General features: G+C 42.3%; 2 protein-coding genes and 1 long non-coding RNA gene across 11 annotated transcripts in view; 2 read left to right on the forward strand and 1 right to left on the reverse strand.

Moving 5' to 3' along the window:
* LOC148640924 (uncharacterized) overlaps positions 1-12,484 on the forward strand; it is a 36,648-nt gene extending 24,164 nt beyond the window's left edge. For 3 of the 8 annotated variants that reach the window (XM_088619529.1, XM_088619530.1, XM_088619528.1), the window contains 10 exons: positions 427-501; positions 2,592-5,717; positions 6,884-6,977; positions 7,157-7,287; positions 8,600-8,756; positions 9,069-9,261; positions 10,619-10,685; positions 10,795-10,855; positions 11,722-11,837; positions 12,353-12,484. Coding sequence is in view for 4 of the 8 variants with exons in the window: in XM_088619524.1 (XP_088475650.1) it covers positions 427-501; positions 6,884-6,928 (120 nt within the window). In the remaining 4 variants the exon portion in view is untranslated. Of the gene's footprint in view, positions 1-426; positions 502-2,591; positions 5,718-6,883; positions 6,978-7,156; positions 7,288-8,599; positions 8,757-9,068; positions 9,262-9,636; positions 9,883-10,618; positions 10,686-10,794; positions 10,856-11,721; positions 11,838-12,352 lie in introns of those variants that run through there. The other 5 variants (XM_088619524.1, XM_088619526.1, XM_088619531.1 and 2 more) reach the window with 5 other exon arrangements.
* A 1,031-nt stretch (positions 12,485-13,515) lies between these two features.
* The window catches only part of LOC148640925 (complement factor B), a 33,872-nt gene continuing 22,899 nt past the window's right edge, over positions 13,516-24,488 (reverse strand). Inside the window, exons 18-21 of one of the 2 annotated variants that reach the window (XM_088619917.1) lie at positions 23,172-24,096; positions 22,313-22,592; positions 15,574-15,658; positions 13,516-13,606 (exon numbers count right to left, since the gene is read on the reverse strand). In XM_088619917.1, the coding sequence (XP_088476043.1) occupies positions 23,941-24,096 (156 nt within the window). In that variant the 3' untranslated portion in view covers positions 13,516-13,606; positions 15,574-15,658; positions 22,313-22,592; positions 23,172-23,940. Of the gene's footprint in view, positions 13,607-15,573; positions 15,659-22,312; positions 22,593-23,171; positions 24,097-24,488 lie in introns of those variants that run through there. The other variant, XM_088619919.1, reaches the window with a different exon arrangement.
* On the forward strand, positions 17,703-18,778 carry LOC148640926 (uncharacterized). Its single transcript, XR_015930386.1, has 4 exons — positions 17,703-17,782; positions 18,190-18,288; positions 18,400-18,599; positions 18,693-18,778. It is a non-coding gene; the product is annotated as an uncharacterized LOC148640926 (long non-coding RNA).

The raw sequence follows: 24,488 nt of genomic DNA on the forward strand, positions 1-24,488 counted from the left end.
CGTTTACAGGCAGTTAGATTGTGTAAGCAGCTGAAGAAAAGTCAGGGGAAGAAGTCAATTAACCTACCAGTATGTCATTGGATTGTGAGAAGAAGCCAGGGCACCCAGAGGAAACTCATGCAAACATGGGGAGAACATATAAGCTCCATACAGAGAGCACCCCAGGTTCAGAATTGAACCCAGGGCCCTCGTGTTACAAGATAGCAATGCTAACCACATGCCACCTAATTTTAAACATAATACAGAAAATGTGTATGAAGAAGTAGAAAGCTTTTTTGGTCGTGTTAGCTGGGGTAATTAAGTCTGCACGTAGATGAGAGGAAATCAGTGTCCCATTAAGAACTATGGGGGCAAAAGACCTGATCGTGACTGCATGGACTTGGAGAGCCCAGAATAAGAGTAACACTCTTTTTGAAACTGGAACAGGTACAATCCGTCACTATCCTGAACACCGCCCGGAGTGTGAACATTTCCCATGGACCAGGACTGGCAGGTGAAGAGGTGAGAGCTAGTCGATAAAAGAAACGTCTTCGAAATCGGTGAAAGCTTGTGAAATGTTGCAAAACTACCAAATTGCAGTTAACGTTTCCTGAACAAATCCAGGGAGTCTGCGATAATTGAGCCCATTTTAAGGGAAATGGCTTGCCTTTAAAAGTAGTACATGAAAAATCCCAGCGTCTTATTGGTTTAATTAATGCCTCCTCAACTGGACTTCATGTGGTTAATAATTCAGAATGTAATGTTCAAAATACCCTCAGCTGGAAACCCAGTAATTGTATTTAAAATTAGGACCAGACAAGCCACCATGAGCTTTGGAGAGATACAGAGCTGTCAGAGTAATTTGTGGTCATTTACCACTCCAAATAAAACTAGTTCTAATGGAATATTTGCTCTAAATCTAGGGCAGCACGATAGTGCCTACTGCAAATATTGTCTTGGGCCTGCAGCATGTATCTTTTCAGTAACTGTGTTGTAGGTAATGATTGCTTTGTTTTGCTTTATTATGATGCATCAAGCTTCTTAATGCCCACCGCAAAGAAGTGAAAACCACCCACAGCAGAGGACAATATTTTTATCCAAAGGGTTTTGGGATTCGGAAACAAGCTATCCAGCCGTGTTTTGTTTTAAGACGATACTCTCGCTTCTCTCAAGAGAGGACTGGATGAGACGCTCTGGTCAGTTCGTTTTCTAACGGCGAGCCACATCTCATTTGTATGTTTTCTTGTTAGCCCTAATTTTATTTTTTTCCAGGGCTCAGTATTTTACAATGGTGTCCTTTCTTGGGGTGGCATGCTGGGGCGCGAGTTAATACTGCACAGCCCGCTCAGTCCTGGGTCTGACTTCTGACTGCAGCGAGGTGGAGTTTACATGCTCTCTCTGCGATTGCAGTTTTTACCCACTAGCCATACCGACTGAAGTTGATTAGTGAAACTTTGATATATTCTCCAGGGCATAACGTGTAAAACTGTTGAGCAGAGCCTAGCCTTGTGCCCAGTGAGGTCTGAACTGGCTGCATGATGGGTTGTCGTGATTAATACTCTGTGCTTCAGAATCTCCAGAAATAGTAACATTTGAATAACAAGTCATGCAGAAGATCAATTATACAGGGTGTTCAAACAAGCAGTAGAGCAGGACAGCTATGTGAGAGAGTGTAGGAGAGGCAGTGTGGGCCTGTGATCCTCTCTGGACAGCCAGGTCTGCCTGTGTTGTCCAGTTTCTGTGTCCAGCCTGTAGTCTCTGCGACTGTACTCCATCAGGGTCTATTTCTCCTTGTTTTCTGTCACCCCCGTCAGATACTGGGTCTGTGTGTATTATCTTTTTAGGGCCCAGTCGTATACAGTACTCCAGTTTGTACAGACGTGGTTGACTCTGATTAGTGTTTTTTTAGGCTCATTAGGGCTTTGTGATGGTATGAGCTCTTGACACAGTTTTTAGGTGCGGCCAACATTTTGCTCTCTTCAGTATCTTAATTATACACCTTACTGCACAGTTGGTATTGGTGTAGCTGCAGCCTATACACATAGTTTGGTGTTTATATAGAACTCTGTATCAGTTTTACCCATTTGGGACAACTCTTTGTGTTTTGATTTATTTATTCCATTTTTTCTAGTAGCAGTTCTGGCTTCTTGCCTCCTCAATTTCTGTGAGTGGCCTGTTTTTGTGTGCATTGATTTTTTTTCTTTTTAAGGGTGCATTTGTAGTGTTTTACCATTTCGGAGCATGGAACAGCAATACTGAACTGGAACATTTCTTGCAGAAACAATAAATAAGTTTAAAACAGTATTTTATTTTCCTTGATTCCTCTCTCGCCAGTGTTATGCTTTCATATCTTTCAAGATTCAAGAGAGATTAGAATCATTCGGCCTTTCTAAGCTGTCTCTTCAGATTTAAAAGTGGTTCCATTACAGGGGATGTGATTCTGTTATGGTACAGATAGCATAAAAGACACACATTTGAGTTACTCTTTGCGCAGCAAGCAAATAGCAATAAAATAGAAGATAGCAATCTTTCTTTTTTCCACAAATGGAGCTTTTTGTCACTCTGATAGTCTTTGCCAGACAGTTGATTTTACAAAGCTCTCGAATTTCCAGATGCAGCCGTCATTAAGGGGGACAGGCTCCTGCTGAAGACAAACTCTCTTCCAGCGAGGGTCAGGAAGCGCAGAACGCCTTCATGATTCCACTCATGCGAGAGCTCGCTCCCTGCATTCAGATTTGTTTCACCGGAGGAAAGAAAGCCTCCTGAATTATGAACTCTCCTGCAAACCCGTTGCCCTTCTCTGGCATTTTTTCTCCTCTGACTTTAGCATAATAAACACATTCACTTCTTTTTCTGCTTTCTGCTTTTCCACCCCTGCTCCTGAAATGAATCTTTCTGCAATGGAAAAATCATTTACTAGCATTAAGTGTGCCAATGAATAATTCAGGAGTTCATGGCCGCTGTCGATTCCTTTAGCGAATGAGGCGTTACAAAAGCATCTAACAGGAGGGAGTCTGTGTATGTGTGCACATGTGGGAACCTCTGCATAAATGTAATTTATATTGTCATCGGAGGGGTATTCTGCAATTTTTCCTGTGGGTTAGTTCAAGGGTAGGCAGGCGAATGCACTTGGCATGAAGAGACAAAATGAATCTTCTTATGCTGTTTGAAATAATATTTTGTGCAGGTCTTCTCACTAAACAGAATGAGTGGGCAATAACCTGTAATGCCTGAATCTGGCAACATCATGCAGGGCCTTACATAAACCGTCTTGCAGATATCAAGGGCAAGGCACCGCAAGGATAACTGGTTTGTTCCATTAGTTTCCAGGACTGTTCCATTAATGTACAGGGCTGTATATACTGTACACTGAAGTGGCTTTGAGTGGTCACTGCTGTGTCTGACCACTAAATTATCATTTTCTATTCATTGTGCATTAATGAAAACTTGTCACGCAGAGGGAAAAATGGCTAAAATGGCTGATTTACTTTATGTACACGTAGTTGTGCACAGGAAGTTACTCCTTTGTCCTTCATGTCTCATTGTCCAGGACAGCACGGTGGCATAGTAGTTAGCATTGCAGTCTCGCAGCGCTGGGGTCCAGAGTCCAATTCTAGACCTGAGGTGCTGTCTGTGTGGAGGTTGTATGTTCTCTCCGTGTTCTTGTGGGTTTCCTCTGGGTGCTCCAGTGTCCTCCCACAGTTTCAAAGATATGCTGGTAGTTTAAACAGTCACCTGTCCTCCTGTAACAGGTGTTTCTGGAGGATTTGTGCTCACACACCAGCCTTATGCCTATTGCTTGCTGGGATAGGCTCTGGCTCCTCCACAACCCTCTATCAGATAAAGCAGTTTGAAAATGGATGGGTGTCTCCATGTCCGTTTTGATGGCATACTGTGACCATGTTAGATACTGAGGCAGTCTGTGGCTTTGGATTTTGATTCGCTGCATGATCTGTAAACTATTGGGAAAGATCAACAAGACTAGAAGAATGGCCTTCTCTTGCGAGTCCTTTACTCTTGCTGAATGAAAAAAAACAGGAAAAACTGCAATCCAGAGAAGCATATCTGGTTTATTTTCATCATTAGGTTTCTAGTAGTTGGTTGATTTAAGAATCAACAGTCACCGCAGGACTCACTGGCGCTCCCCACAGTGTAATAAAGTGTCTCCGGGTCCCAGTCTCCGATTTTCACCACCGCAGCGTCCAGCTGTGGCCTCTGGTCCAGCAGGGCTGCTTTGCTTGAACCTGGGAGTTCGTTCTGAATGGGTGAATCGAGCAGAATGTTTGGAAATCATCTGCACGCAGCTAACGCTATCAGATTTGGATAAACTAATGACTGAGTTTCATTAGGACTGCAGGGAAAGCAAATAAGCACCCCACACACCCTCCCACGCTCCAAACCATTTACTGGTCTCTGGTTCCATCGGGCATCAATCAGCAACACTACAATACACTCTGATTCCATCCACGAGCTGTATATTTACATATATATCATAAATTACCAAACAGTAGCTATGCTACATGTGTCGTTTCATTTCCACCACTATGTTGCTATTCTTCAACATTATCTTCAACTATTCTTCTGGTCTCTTTTTCCCTGGTTTGGCATGAAGTCACAGATGTGGCTCAGACGGCTCTTGGTGCTCAGTGCTGGGTGATGAAGAGGTTACCTGCCTGTGCAGTGAGATCATTTCAAAGCTCATTTCCCTCTCCCAACAAGACTAGCACACATTAGCTGCAGTTCAGATGCTTTTTGACTTCCACAACAGGAGCGCTCTGGGGATTTTGGTCATTTAAAAACGATGCAGATGTGTTTGCATCTCACTTCAATGTTTGGATGCAAGAAAATACAAGCAGCGAGGGAAAAAAGCACACAATGCTTTGTTTCCATTGTTGTTGTGAATTGCCTCTTCAAATCTCATTTTTGATGTGTTACTTGTCTATTTTAATTTTGTCTTTGGCCTGTTTCCTGTTTTTAATATTTGTTGCCTTTTCCAATTGTTTATTTTCATGTAATCGTGTGGGGTTTACATTCACAACAATAATTTTTTCATAATTAGAGACTGAGTGTGTTGGCTTTGGTGCACATGAGGTACTGCTGCGGAAGACTTCTCCTTTAAAGCAGAGCCCACTGCACTGTGCATATGGCATCACTCACAGAGGAAAGGCAGGTAAATAAGAGTTAAAAAAGATTAGGAGAAAGAAAGAGCATCATAGGGATATTCAAAAAGAAGGTTCGGTTATAGAAAATGAGCACAGGGAATTGGAAGCGCACATAAAAAATCTCTAGATAGGCTAGAGGGGACATGTTGGAAAGTAATGAAGTAAAAAATATTTTTTCTGCAGTGCAACAAAAAGGAAAACAGTAAACCACTATCCATCTATCCACCAATTTGTTCAGTACAGGCAGCAGGAGCATAATACTGCTGCCTGTAAATAAACAGTGCAAGACAGGACACACCCTGGACAAGAAGCAAATCTATCCCAGGACAGGCAGGCACGCACACACAAACACTCACACTCACACTCACCCACACACACACCCACACACACCCACACACTCACTCACACACACACACTCACCCACACCTACACACTCACTCACACACACACACACTTTCCCAGAAGCCAGTAATCCTACCGGCTTGTCTTTGGACTGTGGGAGGAAACCGGAGCCCCTGAGGGAAACCCATGTGAACATGAGGAGAACAGACAGACTCCACACAGACAGCACCCCAGGTACTGAATCCAGAGCCCCAGCAATGATAACCTCTGCACCACCTTGCCACTATAAATGATGCTGTAAAAGGACTCCAAAATGAAATATTTGAAAATATTTGTAGAAGATGAAAGGGAAATGGCTAATCTACAAGGAGTGCAAAAAAGCTCTATTTACATCATATATATTGAAATACAGCAAAATGCAAGGAACTGAATAGAGCAGATGATAAGCCTGATTCAACAACTGTCAGAGTTTAAGATTGTGCAGTAAAAAACCTGATACTGTGAATCGATAATGCTGCAGTACCTTCAGCAAGACGTACAGTATACTTAGACTGGTCATATTGAACATAGCTTTAAACTTTGCATCTGCGTTTGGCATTATTGGAATTAATATTTGCCTTGACAGTAATCAAAAAGCATATTTTCCAAATGTGAGCTTCTGTGTATTTTGTGGATGTCGAGAGCTGTTTCTGCTCAGCCATTTGTGCAATGTGTTAACTCCTCCAACAACCCTGAACAGAAGGCTAAGATCACGAAGCACGTGGGACTGTTCAATCCATCAGTAGCACTAAAAAGGTTTGAAATCTCAGTCTAAGCTTGAATCCAGACTGCTGAAGACTGCTGGAAAACCCTGTCTTTTCAAGATCCAGAAGATATCCTAGAACTGGTCTTGGTTGCTGTGACCCTTTCAAGATAAAACAACACGCCATGAAGCATGAATCTTTTGTTTTTAATTGAGAAAATGGTTTAGATGGCATTTGTAAAATAATTGTAATTGTGTCTATGCTTCTTTTTAAAAAGTGTTAATAAAAAACTTCTTAAATCTTTTTAAAATAATGTAGCAGAGATTTAAGAAGCATATTTTGACCCTTAAATAATACCTTTTTGAATGCAAATGGCACTTGAAATGTTGGTACTTATGGAGGAAGAGGTACAGTATAAAGAGAGAACTTACATGTTTAACAAGCCATATACATCTTGAATTGACACAGTAGAAAGATCAAATCGCAGTCTTCTCTGGACCTTGCTGCACGGAAGATGTAAGTGATGTGTTACCAGAAATATAAAATCTTATTTGGCGAGACTTTTCAAGGCACCCAAAGAAGGCTCCACAGTCGAAATGTTGTGTTTCTCTTCTTCTCTTTTCAGCATGAAGTAAACCTGTACTTGTTCCTTTGCAGCCTACGCATGCTGACACAGCTCCCTACTTGAACTACGTCATCTGATATACATTTCCTGTTTAGCAGCAATCCTCCCGAAGCTGCATGACCTAAGGTGGGTAAGGGGATGAGGTCATCTATCAACGTAGTGGGTCTTCTTCCAGGTTCTCTGACCTGACCTCTGACAGTGTCTGGCCAGTGCTTTGACAATGTTGTCTGTCTGGGTCTCTCGGTCCTCCTCTGTCCTGTCTCTGACCGGTCACCAATTTAATGAAGTCCTGTGCCTGCTCACAGTGTCTCTCAACCAAGGGTCCTGCAACACAAGAGGGAAACATGCAGACTTCACACAGAAAGACATCTCCAGGACAGAATTGAACCCTGTACCAGGGAGCAGCAAAGCAGCAGTGCTAACTGCCCCAAGAAAGGTGACACTCTTCACAAACTATAAACACGATTTTAAAGGCCTGCTGGGTTATAGCTCTCCAGCTGAAAGGTCTGCCATCCGTTTTTTATTGAAAAAAAGGTACCAAGATTATGAAGCCGTGCATTGGCCCTTTCAAATCTAGGCTTTTTAATTGTGTAAAAAATTGTTTAATTGGAAGCAATCCAACTGGCATTATGAGTGGAAATATTTTGCTAAAAGACTAAGAATATAGCGTGCAACTTTATGAATGCAGCAGTTACCCCCGAATAAGACTGCATATAGCATCAGGCTGAGAGAGTGCGATTTACTTTTTACTATATGAGAACATGATGAAACTTATAATGTTTTTAAACGTTTTAATTTTTTCTTCAGAATAACATTTTTTCTTGCTCTGGGGTCCGCTTAAAGCCACCCAGTTTCATAAGGCATTATATTAACAGTGATTCCACTGTTTCTTTTTTTTTATTTAATAACTGTCCGCGTGTAGCTCAAATAAGATCAAATTCAGGCCGTGTTCACCGGCCAGGTGGCGTAGCGGGCAAAGTCAGTGTTGCAGCTATTGAAAACCAGGCTCTAAGCCCTGTGGCTTAGAGTAGCCTAGAGCCCCCCCGGCACCTCTTCGCTCAGAGCGGGTTCGAATCCAACCCGGGTACGGTCCGATCACGCTCCACCGGCGAAGTGCGTTTTCCAGCAGCCGGGTCTGCACCGGGCCGGTATTTTTAGGGGGGTGGCCATTCTAGGTCACACCCCTAAGAATGGGGAACATTGCACGGGATTAAAGTACTAAAAGGGGTTTACAAAAAGGGGACGAATGACGTAATTGCAGAAATTAGGGGCGTTTTACGTCACTGCCACCTGACATAAATTCCCCACGAGCGCGGCTCTCTCCCCCCTTCCACGCGTGGGTCTGATTCAAGATGGCAGCGCCGGCGGTTTGCGAGGTAGTGTTTCTCTTTTTAAACAGTTTAAAATCTTTCTACCCCAAACGGGCTACAATGTAATGTTTTTTTGAGGTTTCATTCAGGTACGAGACTTTTCAGAAAGATGTCATTTTATTGAATGAACAGTGCATTTCTGCGCTGTTTGAACGGGGTGAACGCCTGGAGTCTGGGACGGAATTACTGCAGGTGTGTGTGTGAATTCCCAGCGTGTGTTTGGTGGTGGTACGATTTTAAGGAAAATGAAATGAAATGGTTTAGATAATCTCCGTATTAAACGCTATTAAATATACTTTAACGGTAGTGGATGAAAATAAAGGCGAATGTCTTTTATGTTGCAAATAGTTTGAAGCTGTTTAATGTTTTCTTTTCCAGGTTTTATTGTTGTTTCCACTCCGTGTACGAATAATACAAACAAAACGGCTTCGCTGCATGAGAAGACCATGAGTAATTTCCGAATGTTTTATTGTTGTTTCCACTCCGTGTACGAATAATACAAACAAAACGGCTTCGCTACATAAGAAGACCAAGAGTAAGTAATGTCCGGAAGTGTGTGCTTTTTATGTGCCACCCTTATTTAACTTTTTGTTTTTTTCGGTTCTGAATCCTGTGCAAATCGAGACATGGTGTTTTTTTTCTGGACATAAACCCTGATTTTGGTAGTCTTTCGTAAATAGAACTGTAAATATATTGAGCCTCAATGGAAACTTTACTTTAATTGTTACTTTGCTGCAGATGGTTATTAGGAAAACGACGATCTGTGTAGCAGATGAACTAACATTTTATTAAAGGCACCAGAAAAAAAAGTTGATTCATTTTGCTCTTCAATGTTTCTCATCAACAGGGGGTCTCCTTTGAAAGGCGCATGCTAGTGTCGTGTGTGGACACACATTCCAAGCTGCACATCTGCAGTGCCTGTCTTGCAGCGTGCCGTGGTCACTGTCTAGAGGGATTTGGTTCTCTCTCCCAGATCCCGGACAAACACGTGCCTGTTCGCTGGTCGCTGAAATGTACGTGTCCTGCAGAGCTTTCGTCTGGTGAGTAGGGCCTTCATGGCTTTGACTGTCTGGTTCTCATCCTGCACGTCAGCTGGGTTTACAAGAGCAGCAGGAGAACACGCACTGTCCTGCTGGCATGTTGTCACTTCAGGATGAGTCTGCATGAAGGCCAGGTAGTGAGGGCCCAGGACGTGGGCAGTGTAGCACCATGCAGCCAGGGTGCCATCAAACACTACAAGAGGAGTTTGATAGCAGCTAGACTGTCACACGTGGACTTCATGTGGCTGTAATATATTGGCAGATTAGAAATTCCTTAAGAGCACAAGACAATGAGCAACAGTATCCTGCCAAGGATTCACACAGAAGTGTTCTTTTGATATGAACATTGAAATTGTTGTAATTTTTGTTTTCCAGGTTTCCTTGTCAAGGAAAGGATTTGAAACCATTTTCTATAGGTTAACCATGTTGAATATTAATGTCCATTTTGATTGGCATCATTTTGCAGAACTTCTGTCTCCCATACAGTGGCTGGAACTGTGACCTCAAGAAGTTGGAACGAAATAATGATGATTTTTGTTTTTACTTGTTAAACATTGTTTGTATGAATGTGTCCACTCCACACAGAAGTTATACAAATAAAGGTTTTGCTTCCTGGGGAAATCCTCTTTTTTGCCACATGTTTATTCTTATTGTTTCTGGTCCGAATCCAGTGTAGATCGAGCTTTTTGGTTCGATCTAGGTTTTGGTTTTCAGTAAACCCCGAATTTTCTACTCCAGCACCACTTGTAAAGAGAAACTAGCTTATTTTCAGTAATGTTTGTACTAATATTTGCTCTATGCATGGAAATAATACAAACAGAATGGTTTTGCTTCCTGAGAATACTCCCTAGGGTATCAGTGATTTTGAAAGTCTGTGCACATTTTTTGTGCCACAATTGTTTAATTATTCTTTTTTTTTCCAATCTGAATCCAGCATTGATCGAGGAGTGGTCTTTTTCATCGCATCTGTGGATGTTTTGGTTTTCAATAATCCCCAAATATGCTACTCTAGCATGATTTGTGAGAAACTACATTATATTTACAGCATGGCAAAAAAAAGAGAATTGTAACTTGACTGAGCATCAAAAGAAACATCAGTCACTTTGCTGCAGGTAGCGATCAGGAAAGTGACAATCCGTGTAGCAAGTGCACTGACATTTTATTTAACACATCTCATATATGTCGGTTTGGTTTGCTGATTAATGTTTCTCATCAGCAGGGGGGTCTCCTGTGAATGGTGTGTGCTAGTGTCATGTGTGGTAACACAGTACGAGCTGCACATCTGCAGTGCCTGCCGAACTCAAGGTTGCAGTCACCGTCTTAAAGGACTTCTTATAGTTTATTTTCTTTCTCCTAGGTCCTGGGCCAGCATGTGCCTGTTTGCTGCTCACTGAAACCTACATGTTCAATGTGTCCTAAGTCTGGTGAGTAGGGCCTTTGACTGTCACTTTCTCATCTCAGAGTTATGAATTTAATATAGAGGACATATGGGTTCATTTGTGCTTTTGTTTTCTTTATCTTCATCTTCACTAGGCTTGATATTCAGCAGAACATATCGCCTCCTCATGACCTGACCAGTACTCTTCTTGAGCAGGTGAGTTAGGGCTCATGCGACAGTCACTCTAGTCATGAATGATCAGGTTATATTAAATAATTTATTCAGTATGGTTAGTCATTATCAAGCGTGGATAGTGTTTCTTTTTTGTACAAAATATAATGAACACTGATGTGAAGATTGTGAACTGTATTCTATTAATGAGTGGCACTCCAGGTGTAAAGGGACTTCAGGCCAGCCACAGTAGTGCAAAGTGGAGTACAGATGTGTTTAGGCCCCATCCATGTTATTACCACTTCATCCAATTCAGGGTCGAGGTAGAGCTGCTGGAGTCTGTATCTGCAAGAAATGGGCTCAAGGCAGGGTACACCCGTGACAGGACTCCAGTCCATCGCAGGGCACATTCACACTCACAGCCACATGCAGGGCATATTTCCCTAGAAGCCAGTTACCCTACCAGCATGCTTTTGGACTGTGGGAGGAACACGGAGGGAACCCAGATGAGCACAGGGATAAGGTGCAAACTCCATGCTGATAGCACCCCGGGTCCGGGTGTGCAGAGGCAGTGATGATTAAATATCCTCAATATTGCACTTGGCTGTAACCACCTGAATTGGTCTGGACTCATCTTGCCATGAATCAGTGACTTGTCTGTGCACCATTGTTTCTCTTCTTACCTGCCAAATGCATCACTTTGTGAAACTGCTTCATGACCATGTGAAATCATGTTGGTATCTTCAGGAGCAGCTCTTTATTGACACATTGTGAAGGAAGAACTGAAGAAAAGCATCATGTTTATTGACTGTAATGCAGAGCAGCAGTACACATGAACTGGGGACAACAGCTCTTGAAACGTTTTGTCAAAGATTTGCATTCTAAATGGCATGTGTTGTCTTCTCCCTTAGACAAAGAGAGCCAGTACTTGGTGAACACGACTGCTGCAAGTCCGGTTATAGTTTTGCCACGACCTGCCTGTTGCTGAAGCCTCGCTCCAGCGGGATTCGCTCTGTTTCCACAGCCGGTAAGTGTTGTCATTGTGCTCTTGTCTTGAAGTAAATTGTATAGGTATGGGACAAAAAAATGGAAACTCACATAAAAGGTTACTTAAGCTGTGGCAATAACCCCATTGCTCCCACCTCCAGTGTGTTGAGTGGAGCTTTGCCACATGGTCTGGATGCCTCAGATTCTAGATTGTGATGTAGGTTGCTAACCTTGCTGCTTGAGCAGAACAGCATCAAACTGAAATCTGCATCTCCTTTTATTTTCCTTCTGCCTTCAGACCAGTGGCAGAGCTAGCTGTGCACTCCTTTCTCTTGAAACCATTATACTTTGAGATGATGCTTGACTGATTACCTGCTGTCTGGTGCCATGCAAACCACATTCTGTTTGCATGTATTGATTGAATTTGCCTTAACATTCACTGGTGTCAGCTGAATGTAGTTTATTTGCAGTGGCATTTTACATTTAGAGCACTATTGTGTTTTAAACTTTGCATCGACTGGAGCAATGTTAACATGCTTATTCTTTCTCATCTAGGACACTGATGGCTGCTTTGAAGTCTGGCTTTGCTGCTGAAACCTCATTCCACAGAAGTCCTAGTGATGGTTCTGCACCTGTTGCTTTGTATTTTCCTTTTGCACTGTGGTCAATAAACTGCATTTTGCTCTATTTGTTGCCTCTTCATTGTTTGCAGGCTTTGCTGCTCTTTGTGCAGAGAAGGAACCAAGGCAGGAAAGGTTGGGTGGGGCTTAGGCACAGCTCCTCCCAACACAACCATAATTTTGGAGAAAATCTCAAGATAGACAAAAGTTGGGCTGGTTTCTGGGGGAAGAGGGGCAGGGTTTTGAGGGGGGTAAGGTATGGCTCCTCCCCAAACAGGGAGATAGCCAAAATTTGAGCCCTTTTCAGGGGGACACAGGTGGGGTTATGGGGGGGGAGGGAGGAGGGTGGGGTCTGGCTCCTCCCCAAACAGGGAGATAGCCAAAATTTGAGCCCTTTTCAGGGGGACACAGGTGGGGTTATGGGGGGGGGGGGGAGGGAGGAGGGTGGGGTCTGGCTCCTCCCCAAACAGGGAGATAGCCAAAATTTGAGCCCGTTCCTGGGGGAAACAGGTGGGGAGGAGGGCAGAGGGTGGGAGATGGGGAAGGGCTGGCTCCTCCCCAAACAGGGAGATAGCCAAAATTTGAGCCCATTCCTGGGGGTAGCTAGGGAAGAGGCAGGCTCCCCTGCTGGGGAAAAAAAAAATCCCCAAAACCTATCTCCCTCAACACAGTGGACAGGTCGAGCGGGCCTATTCCTAGCCTCAGCCCCTCCCCTGCTGGGAAAAAAAAAATCCCCAAAACCTATCTCCCTCAACACAGTGGACAGGTCGAGCGGGCCTATTCCTAGCCTCAGCCCCTCCCCTGCTGGGAAAAAAAAAAATCCCCAAAACCTATCTCCCTCAACACAGTGGACAGGTCGAGCGGGCCTATTCCTAGCCTCAGCCCCTCCCCTGCTGGGAAAAAAAAAAATCCCCAAAACCTATCTCCCTCAACACAATGGACAGGTCGAGCGGGCCTATTCCTAGCCTCAGCCCCTCCCCTGCTGGAAAAAAAAAAAAATCCCCAAAACCTATCTCCCTCAACACAGTGGACAGGTCGGGCGGGCCTATTCCGAGACCCAGAGGTGGCCACAGAAATAAGGAATGCCTAACACCAAAGGGAAGCCAAGCACTTTTCTTTATTAAAACGCCAAAGATGGACTCGGGTGTGCTCCCCCTGGCAACAAGGCTCCTCGAGTCTTTGGCACCGTCTGAAATGAGACAGGAAAAAAACTAACATTAGTGACACCTGATAAAGACAAAGTGTGAAAAACACCTGTTGACAAAAGAGGGGAGAAGACTAATAACCTTAAACTAGCTAGTCAGATTATTTTGCTTACTTGTCAAAAAAGCCCCATTCATTACTGGCACAATTTAAAACTTGAGCAAGCTAGAAGATTACTAAATAACACATCTTGGATATGCATTTCCAATAAAATACATTTTGCATCACAGGTAAAACTCTGGGCAAGCACAAAGCTATTTTCCTAAGACACTTAAAATGAGTCTGTAGTCCTCAACTGTTAACAAGCAGGCTGTTTGGAAATACACATAAAAACTAGGCAAGAAATGTGCCACCATAACCAAGAGCACTTCGTCATGAAGACTGGGAACCATCTTGTGTTAAAACAATGTGGCAGCTCAAAGGCAGTTTTTGTTTTTTAAGTTTTGGGTGGTCAAACAGCGACCTCACCTAAATGTTCAGGTAATTCCCAGCCATCACGAGTCTAAACTGCACAATCAATACAATAATAAGCTCAGTGCAAAAAAAAAAACAGCACCACACTTCTATACGAAAACTCCCTATTTGCATACAACACATATGACATGAGAAACAGCAGTACTGGGGGACATCCATGCAGATTCTGCTAGTCAGAAGTGACTAGGACAGCCTATTTGAACAAAAACGCACTCTCACTTCAGATAAGAATCCATCACTACACAGTCTATCGCCCACCAACCCCACAAAGCAAAATACCCACAACCCCACCTCTGGGGCCACCTCTACTAACAACCCTGACAGTCCACAGCTTCTGAAGAGACCTTCCTTGATCCATATAAGCAAGCTCCTGACATAATTCCGAATTGCTTACTTTCTTGTAGTCTTGTGAATGACTGTTCATTTGCTTACTCTTACTTAGTATTCACGGAAGCAACTTTTAACAAATCGTTTTTTTCTCCTGTATCATTCTATTAAGCTCAATACATTCACGGCACTGGGCCATTTCAGCCAGTGCTTCAGATACTGCATGCTGAGCTCACAATGTGCACATAGTTGCACAATACATTCCTGCACATCTGTGTGGTAGAATCCAGAAAACACACATCACAAGCACTGCACAGCTGATTTTAATCAGACTGGAAGAATTATCTTGCATAACCCTTTAACAATTTACGCTGCAATGTTAAGTTTAAGGTATTCAAATACAAACCGTAGTACTGTCAGCACTACAAAGTCTGGCTGCATTTGGCCTGTGATTCAATTTTGAAGAACTGGAACAGTAATTGAAGAATTTGGTTTTCAAAATCTCAGTAGAAATCAGGATAGGGTTGACAAAGCGAGGCTGGGTTGCTAGTGTGTAGCAAAACATATCCCTGGGAGCCAGATTTTCTCGAATATCAATTGGTCAGATGAGTTCATTTTTTTTTGTCTTGGAAAGTGATGAGAGTGGTAACAGCCAGCAGAAATATTTTAAAAAGAAAACCTTGGCATCAAGCACTATAGAAACACCTGGCATACTAAAGAAAACATTGGGATTATAAGGCATTTTAAGGTGACATAAAGCAATAGGAGAATCTGAATGAGTTAAATAATGTACTGTATAGTTTTGTGCAGCAATCTTATTCACACAAGAAAAAAAATGTTTCACATAGACTACGTGGGTTGCTGTTGGAGACACTGCATTTGGATCAAGAAAGCATCTCTTAGATCTAGCTAATCTGACCAGGTTCAACACGGAAATCCCTCAGACACGTGTGAACGATACAGCGGGGTGACAGATGTCACAGAGGCCTCTCTCTTTCGCCACACAAACTGAAGAATCAGTCTGGCAAGAGCTTTGGGATTCTACAGGAGCTACAGGTTTCGTTTTCGACAGAACCAAACCGAGAACTTCCAGCCCAGGAAGACTATACCGACATTATTCCACACACTTACAGCAAAAAACTAATGTCTTACCTGGCTTAGAAGGTCCTGGGAAACACTTTGCTTCTCTTCGTGGTGAATCAAGCTTCAGGGGTGGGCTGCTCAACACTTTCTGCACCTTGAGAGGCAAAAGTAAACAGGGAAAATGAAGCCAATGACCTCCATGTCATACCTGCTTGTTCCCAAGCTGAATTAATGCTCAAGTCCTCATGCCCTCACCCAAGGAAACATTGTTTCTTCGTAAACAAATGAAAACTTAAACACATTACAGTGAAAGCAATAAACACGTGGCTACAAAAGCACTTTCCGCGTCTGTTTCTTTTCATCTATTTCCCATAAATAATGCATCAATAATTTTAAATAGGTTTTAGGGCTACTGTTATTTCTACTAACAAATCCACAAAACGTATGCCTTGCAAATGTTGGTAACATGTTGAAACAATTATGATATACGACCTCCAAAAATACGATCTACATTAGTTAATGCTTACTTACACATTTGATTTAAAATAATACAGCACTCCATGAACGTGTACTAAACCAGTCGCAAAACCAATAATTTTGCTCAATTAAATGTGCTGACGAAAACAAGAGAATTGTCCCAAGATTTGAAAACGAAATAAGATCTTAACAAAACAGGCAGTTCAAAAATAGATTCACCGAGTCATCAAGTAATTTTGAATAAACTAATAAATATAACAAAAAAAGACTTACCCCGAAGACAAAAAACGGGTCTTTTCTCCATAATATCCGATGTTGAAAACGCCACCGAAAACAAAGCTATGCAAGATTTAGATTTAAAAAACCCATCAGAACCCCAAAATGAATTTCCATTTGACAGCAATGAGAATAAAACGCATAAATGAAAAATGTTTGATTTGCAGAAACTCGGGCCTACTCCAACCCTACGAATTTGGAACAACGGCCATCTTACGCTCCACTAGCCGGCTTGAATGACCGCTCACGCCGCCACGAGTAAATGGCGAGAACTGCGGCTAAAAACCAATTCCACAGTTCTGCGTGCAGCAACACCAAACCAATTTGGAAACATTGTACCGTGCAATGGCATATGCAGTGCGTAACTTAATTTTAATTGCATAGTGAGCCGAAATGTCGTTAAAACCCCGAAATATACATAGCGGTTATGAGAAAAACAAACTGTGAGATAAGAAAAGTTACTCTATGCCATGCAAATTAGACATGTCATGAATGAAAGGCTTTAATCCAGACAGAACGTTTATTAGGGTGCGTAATAATAAGAAAGCAGTGTGATTTGCTTGTCACAAACTGCAAACTCCAGTAGTGAACAGCAAAAGTTAAGAAAACGTTACAGTGCTTCAGACCATCAGATGCATAGTTTGCACAAATATTTGAAAAAAATAATCGCATTTTTTTACGAATAATGAGCCTGATTTACTCCCATTCCTTTGCACGGTGATCTACCATATGTTACTTTTTAATGAAAGCTGCTATTTACTTAGATGATAAAGTGTTCTATATAAATTCTGTAAAAAACCTTTAGATTCATTTCTTGGGGGTCGTGCTTGTACAGTATATTCTTTGCCTGCAAGGAAACTAATGATTATTCCTGATTGAAAAACCAAATTTTACTGTGCATTGATCGTTTCAAGGTCTTTAATGTTATCTATCCAGCAGTCCGACTCAAACATATGCTTTTTATTCCAGCAGCATGTAGTCGTTTGAAAATCTGAGTCAAAGCAAGATAAAACTTTTGAAAAAGCTAGAGTTTACAATTTTACATGTATACACTGATACTGGTTGTATAAACACATTTGACAAAACTGAAACTACATGGCCCCAAATAAAGACTATGCCAGCTAAATTATAAGCACGATTCACGTGTTTACCACACAAATAACATTATACATCAACTTTTTGCAAAACACTACACACCTCCTCTCATTAGGCACTGTCATCAGTGAAATCACACGTGGAAAGCACTGACATTCACAATAACGAGCTGCAGTCATCGATGAACAACACTCACTCCTCCAGGAGCAAACACTGAATCCTTAATTGCTTAATCACCAATCAGAAACCTAGCTTTACTATAAAAGGGTGGCTGGGGCTCTTTCCTTCTTTTTGGAACAGTGGCTGCATAGAATGCTGGGAGAGGGAGGCCTTTGCAGCTGTGATTGTCCATGAATTTTCTATGAGGAAAGCCGAATTTGAGCTGCTTTGCTGTGGCCTTGGGTATTCAGATATCCAGAAATGAACATGGGTAAGTTACTGTACAACTATCTTAGGAACATTTGAATTCTGTGCTGTAATTGTCCAACCTGCAGTACTGGGATTGTACAACCAGTATAGTGTTCTGCAGCCTCCTGTTATCCCTGATTGCTGCATACTGTAGAATACTGTGCATTATAGCAGAGCAAGAGGGACCATACCAATGTGTTACAGGACAGTCTTCCTGTACTGTGTTCCTTGAATACATTAGTACTGGAAAACTACCATGGCCTGCTGTAATCTCCTTTCCACCCCACCAACTTTTTTTGGTAGACCTGGGAGACCAGCAGCTAATGGTAGATTACTGCAGAGCGAGGAACATCATGGTTCTGACAAAGGATTCCATGTGGCTTTGAGCACGAAGTCAAATCACTCAGGACAGTGTCTGTCCTTGAGCAGACTCTCCCAACAAATGGATGGTGGATGAAACGCCTTTGTGTACCATTTGAAGGAACTGCTCAACTTGACAGAACTGTGATGCCAATACAGTATGTGCAAGTAAGTTTCCTGACCAACTGCTGTATACTATTAGTGTGATTTTCAGCATTAACTGGTGTTTTGCTCTACTTCAAATCCAACAATGTTAAATTTGATACCTCCATCTTTAAGGAAATGTTTGAGCTTGATGCAAGAGAAGACCCCAACATTGATGTTGGGCTCAACCGGACAAAGCAGAGTGGACAAGGAAGATGCCTCAGTGGCCAGTGAGCCATTGTGGAAGCTCCTGGCCAGAACAAGAGAAGTGTCTCACTGTGGACAGTCATCAGCCAGTGTGGGGTCCTCCACTGTCAAGATGCCCCAGGCAACGGGTAGGCCAGAGCAGCTCGTGTACATTTTAATCTGGCACAATGTCACTCTCCACTGTACTGCTTCAGCCCACAACTGGTTTCTTGATACCCCAGAGAGGAACACTACGAGTGAGTAAATAGTCTTCAGCCCATGGAGGTCTGCAGCCCTAGATGAGACCTACGGTAGCAGGGTCTCTTCCCCGCTGCTGGACAAGGCAAGACCCAGCCTGTGATGAAAACCATTGGCCTAATCCTACTCATAGGCAGGATGCAGAGGCAGAATAAAACCCAAGTTATCACTATTTCTTACAGTAAAGACTTCCATGCAAGTGTTTTTCTGTACTATATGGTACCTGGGGCTACTTGTGCTGCTACTGTTTTTTGTTTTGTGGATGATGGTTCAAATTCCAAAACGACCATCTTTGTTTCCATGGCACAACTCGCACAGTAACAGTGTGACAACTGCAAGGCTTGCAAAGGTAAAGCTAATCTCATCTGTGTTTTTCAGTCCTCTCAGCCATGTTTTAGTATGTACTCTAGGGTCTTTAGTGGGGCTTGGGGGGAGGTTTAATTTAGATGATAGTACATTTCATTTTTGTTTTGAGACTTGGATAATTTGGGGTGGTTTGCACACTGTAAATAATTGTGAACTGTAAAACCTGCAAGGCTTTCTATAAGTACTAAAACAATTATTTGCTTCCCAATTTATCCACCTAGCTAACAGTGGCATTAAATTATACTGATGTTGTATAATCTAGTTTTTACTTCTGTAAACTGTACCATGGATGTATAGTGTTGCAGTGTGAGATCCTGTATTTAGTGGTAGTATTGCACTGGTGTGTGACATGCCTCTCACTGCAAAATGTCTTCTTGCAAATTTAAGTTTTAATTTATGGTTTGTTTAAATTCAATAACTACCTCTGCTTACTGCACATTGTAATGTCCTTACTCTGCTTGTCTTGCTATGGTTAAAGATATGTCCAAAACACAATCTGTAACTTTTTTTACTTTTTTTAAATTAATGGAAAAACAAGCATTGCCATTGTATACAATAGCTGTTATAAAAAAAAAACATCCTGAATTTATCTGTTTATAATCCCCAAAACAATGAATTTATTTACAATTGCTTATGTTTTTAAAACAAGTGCTGTAAATTTGTATGAAATAGTTAATTGTGAAAACAACCATACTGGATTTGTCAACATTTGTAATCCCTGAACCACCTAGTGTGTGTGTGTGTGTGTATTTATTTTTTTACAACTGCTCCAGTTTAGGGGAAAACATCCTCCCCTTGATAAGCAATCGCATTTTTGCCAGTTACAGTGTTGCATATTACAGCACATAAGCATGAACGTGGACTATAGACCCAGAAGCAGTTTCCATCCTTATTTAGAAAGAAATCATGAACTGTGATGCTTTGTAGGGAGGAATTCCTGATCACCACAGAGCCCTCACCTATAGCCATGTATGTAGAGAGGTATCCCTTGTTATTTATGGCTACTACTGATATCCAAACCCATTTAAAAATAGGAGTATTCAGGATATCTTGTACTTTGAGGAAAAAGATCCTGCATTCACTTTAGACATTCTTTGTCCTCAGAATGGTGTTGAGGAACTGTACTAATCAAGTGTGGGACTGCCCCCAGCTGTGGGTGGATCCTGAATACACATGAAATGGCTTAACGGCCCACAGGAGCATCCTTCACAAGCGATGTAGGTGCACCAGACCTTGGTCCTATAGCAAAAGTGGTGAATATGTATAGTATGGAGCCAGTTATTCCATTTTCAATTTATTAATTAAGGGGGATATACAGCATTTTTCGTCAGTCAATGACAAGAATGAAACCCATTATGAATCAATACCTTAACAAAATAAGTCCAAGTTGGGAGACTACTTTTCATAGCCACTGGATAGTTTGAGAAGTTCCAGGGGATCTATTTTTTTAAATTACATTAACTAATTAATTTTAACATCTAGCAGCCAAGGTTTGAGAAGAAATGTTTAAAAAAAGACATCTAACCTTCCATGTTCAGAAAGCTGTTGATTGCTGGTAAAGGTGGTGGAAACCCAGAGCCTGTCATAAGCATGAGACACAAGGCATGTCTCTACCACGAAGCACACCTGTGGACAACGTCCAGATACCAGTTACTCCAGACTAGGCAGGAGCAGCATAGACACTATAAACACTCGCATAGATACTCGCACTAGAGCCACTTTTCCCAAAAGCCAATGAACCTACCAGAATGTGTTTTATTTTAGACTGTAGAAGGAAACTGGAGCACCCAGAGGAAACCCACATGAACTTGGGGAGAACATTCAAACTTCCCACAGTGAGCACCCGAGGTAGGGTGTAGTTACCATTCACAGTTTAGTCAGGATGGCAGAAAAGTGGGTTTCTGTATACTGTATCTGCCCTGTTCCTATGAGAGGTTTTGCTGTGCCACATTCTGTAGGTTTTTGAGAAGTCTTAGTGGTAATAAAATTCTAGAAACGGCTAAACCAAAGAAACTCTTTCATGTTCTAGAAGACGAGCCAGGCAGACTCTGGCTGTAGTGTTCAGCACCCCAATCGGTTACAGTATCTGAAGAATTCTTGATGTGAGAATTTCTTCAAAGCCTCACAAATGACCCTGCAGCAGAGAATCATAGCACATCCCTCTTTGCCTGCATCTTAAATGCTGGCCACTGGGTCTCTATCGTGTTTTGGGAAAAATGCTGGTTAAATAGCAGTAGTCAATGACAGCATTTTTATATGATTTATTTAAAAGCAATTATAAAAACAAAAAGGACTTACAAACACCATCTCAGTGCTATTTAAAATCAATGCAGCACAAAGCAGAAAATGTATCAAGATTCTTAAGCCATTGTCCTAGTAGGGGATGTAAAGTGGTGCTGTTTATTTGTCACATCAGGGTATGTACTGCATAATGTGTGCAGGGTTAGCTTTCACATAGTGGGTATCTGTATCTAGTGTAGATCAATTTACATTAATCAGAAGTGCACCCATGAAACAAGTAATTAAACAAGTAGATTAAAACTCTACATCGGTCCAGAAACAGTTAACAGGCTTTTATTTCACCTGCCGATCGATTTCTTAATTCAGCATGCTAGCCAATACTGTGCAAATGTGTGGACTGCTTTCAATTTTCAATTATTTGTTTCCTTTTAACGTTAAAATCCAAGACATACTGTTAATATTAAGTAATTAAAGTGGAAAATAAAGTGGGCAAAAAGTGCTTGAATGATAGTCCCCTCAAAACCTTACATGGATCTCAGCAGGAGAGGTGGGATTACCTAAAGCCTAAGAAAAAAAAGTGGAATGTCGAATAAATCTTTTTTTTTTAATCAAGCAACAGAGCATTGTGCAATCATGCACTAGACATCAGATGAAATAAAAGAGTAAATAGTCTATATCGATCCATGCAAACTATTGAACGATATTTTCTTTCATCCTGTATTTATGAAGATTGTACATTTGGGGTGATAAATTGATCAATCCACAATACTGATGCAATAGCGAACAGAGCCCTGAAATAACCCGGGAAAAAGGTCTCACAAAATGCACATTTTATCACGTGCGTTTCAAGATTATGAAGCGCAATAAGCCTTAGAGTTTGCAGAGGACTGTACAGTGTGTATAATACAAATATTCTTAGTTTGCAAAAGACAGTCTCTCCTATTAGGACTGTAAATCCTGTCCCTGCTGCGGATAAACTCACAAAGCTCTCCGTTACCTGCAGCAGGTCTCGCTGGGGTATCCGGAGTTTGCAGGTGACAATCGGGCGCTTCCTCAAGTTCCTGCAGCCACGCAGCGAGAAAGAGCGGGGTACGTTCTCGGCGTCGCGGGGAGCAAGTGGCTCAATCTCCTTAAGAAAAGCGCGGCGTGATGCGGACTCCGCCAGCCTCAACGTGCTCGTCTGTACTTTTCGCTTTTCGTACTTCTGCAGAGTGATGCGGGCAAGCTCCTCCCCTCCCGCCCTGTTGCTGTGCTATGCTGCTGTCTGGTCGCTTGCCCTGCCCCGAACGGAAAACCGCATTAACCCCTCGAGGTTAATTTGAGCCCAGATTTGGCGAAATCCGCACCCTTTTCCCCGAAACCTTCCCATGCGGCCCTGCGCCAGCTGCGGGCTGGTCTCGGCACGCTCCGCCCGACCCACGAATGAATGCAAACTCCCTGCTGTTACACAACAGTAACGGCCCGTGATTTGTGGTCGAGCAAGCCTGTTGTATTGAAACCGCACGCTGCTGACGATTCTGTCCCGTTCCTCCATTGGTGGAAATCAGGGGTACAGGAAAACTGGATCCAATCCCAGCAAGCAATGGGTGCAAGGCAGGGTACACCCTGGACAGGATACAAGTCCATCACAGGACACAGACACACACACACACTAGGGCCAATTTTCTCAGAAGCAAACGAGCATGTCTTGGACTGTGGGAGAAAACCCACAAAAATATGGGGAGAACATGCAAACTCCACACCGACAGCACCCCAAGAACTGAAAAAAGGGCCCCAGCACTGTGAAGCAGCAGTGCTCACCACTGCTGCCCCACCTAACAATTATAATTTGAAATTGTGATAATTAAACCTCTTACCTCTGCTTGTTGCTTCCATTGTATCCACGTACCAGTATCATCCCCTGTATGTGATTCTGAGATTAAAAGGCTTTACTGACTAGTTTTGAAATGGCATTGCTGTACAGTACAATAGTGTCACATAGGAAAATGAAGAGAACGTAGCAGCCTTTTTAAAAGTTCATTTATTAGTGCAGTGCATAGCATTTGATTTCTGAAACATCTTATGCCACTGTTCAAGCAAGAGCAACTCGTGTCATGTTGTGGTCAGAAAATGTGCTTGAGATATTTTTGATATGTTCATGTATCAGTCAATGTGTTTCTGCACAAGTACCCATTTTTACCCTTTGATGCATGAATTATGGTGAATAGCTGGACACCACACATTTGGAAGTAGTTTGGAAATATACATTCTGGACATTACTTAATAGGAAGGGATGGCATCTTTGATCAGATTAACATCAACCATGCTAATAACAATTTTAAAACAGTGATGAATGTGACCGTCCATGAAAGTGTAGGAATGTGTATAATTTAGCTGGTCACTACATACAGAGGAAAACACTATCCACGTTAACCCAAAACTGCATTGTAACACAATGTATTGTTGTATTGTTTGATTTCGGAATTTTTAATATTGTGTCAGTGTTCCACCGACTCGCTTTGTGCAAGGTTTTGTGGTTCTGTGTGGCTTTGCAGGTGTGGTTTTTACGTCTTCTGACTTTTGCTTTTCTCCATGAATGAATAACTCAAACAGACACCCTACATGATGAGACCCCAGTCCCTGGTCTTAGTGGTCCAGGGGTGGAAACTCCAACTCCTCACCGAGAGTCTGGCGCAGCCACGGCAACACACCGAACACACCGATGTGGAAATCGCGGGCATCTTCCGGAGGAGAGTCTCTTTTGCTGCACACATCTCTCGTGCCCCAGCTCACTACTCCCACCTACAGGACAGGAACAGTACTGTAAAACCAGGTACAGGGATCTCTCAGCCTACACAGCAGTAAACTGTGAGCAGAGAGTGGTGTAATTTCAGCTGACTAAGCACTGCAACTGATATTCAGTCATGCCAGGGAGTCATATCTGACAAATAATGCAGAAATGGCAAAGAACTCAGTGGAACTCCTGCATTTCAGCCCAGGTTATTGTGCATCTGGTACCGATTGCCAGACAAGTAAAGCTATATTTAAAAAATGTAACCACATGACTCAATGGAGACACTTAAGCAAATTTTACTTAATAAAAAATAATTCCTTACAGTTACATAGTTTTTCTGGACACTCCACTCAAAGCTCTTTACAGGTCATGGGGATCCCCTCCACCCCCACCAGTGTGC

This window comes from Lepisosteus platostomus, chromosome 25, assembly GCF_059453375.1.
Source record: "Lepisosteus platostomus isolate fLepPlt1 chromosome 25, fLepPlt1.hap1, whole genome shotgun sequence".
In the NCBI taxonomy this organism is placed as follows: Eukaryota; Metazoa; Chordata; class Actinopteri; order Semionotiformes; family Lepisosteidae; genus Lepisosteus; species Lepisosteus platostomus.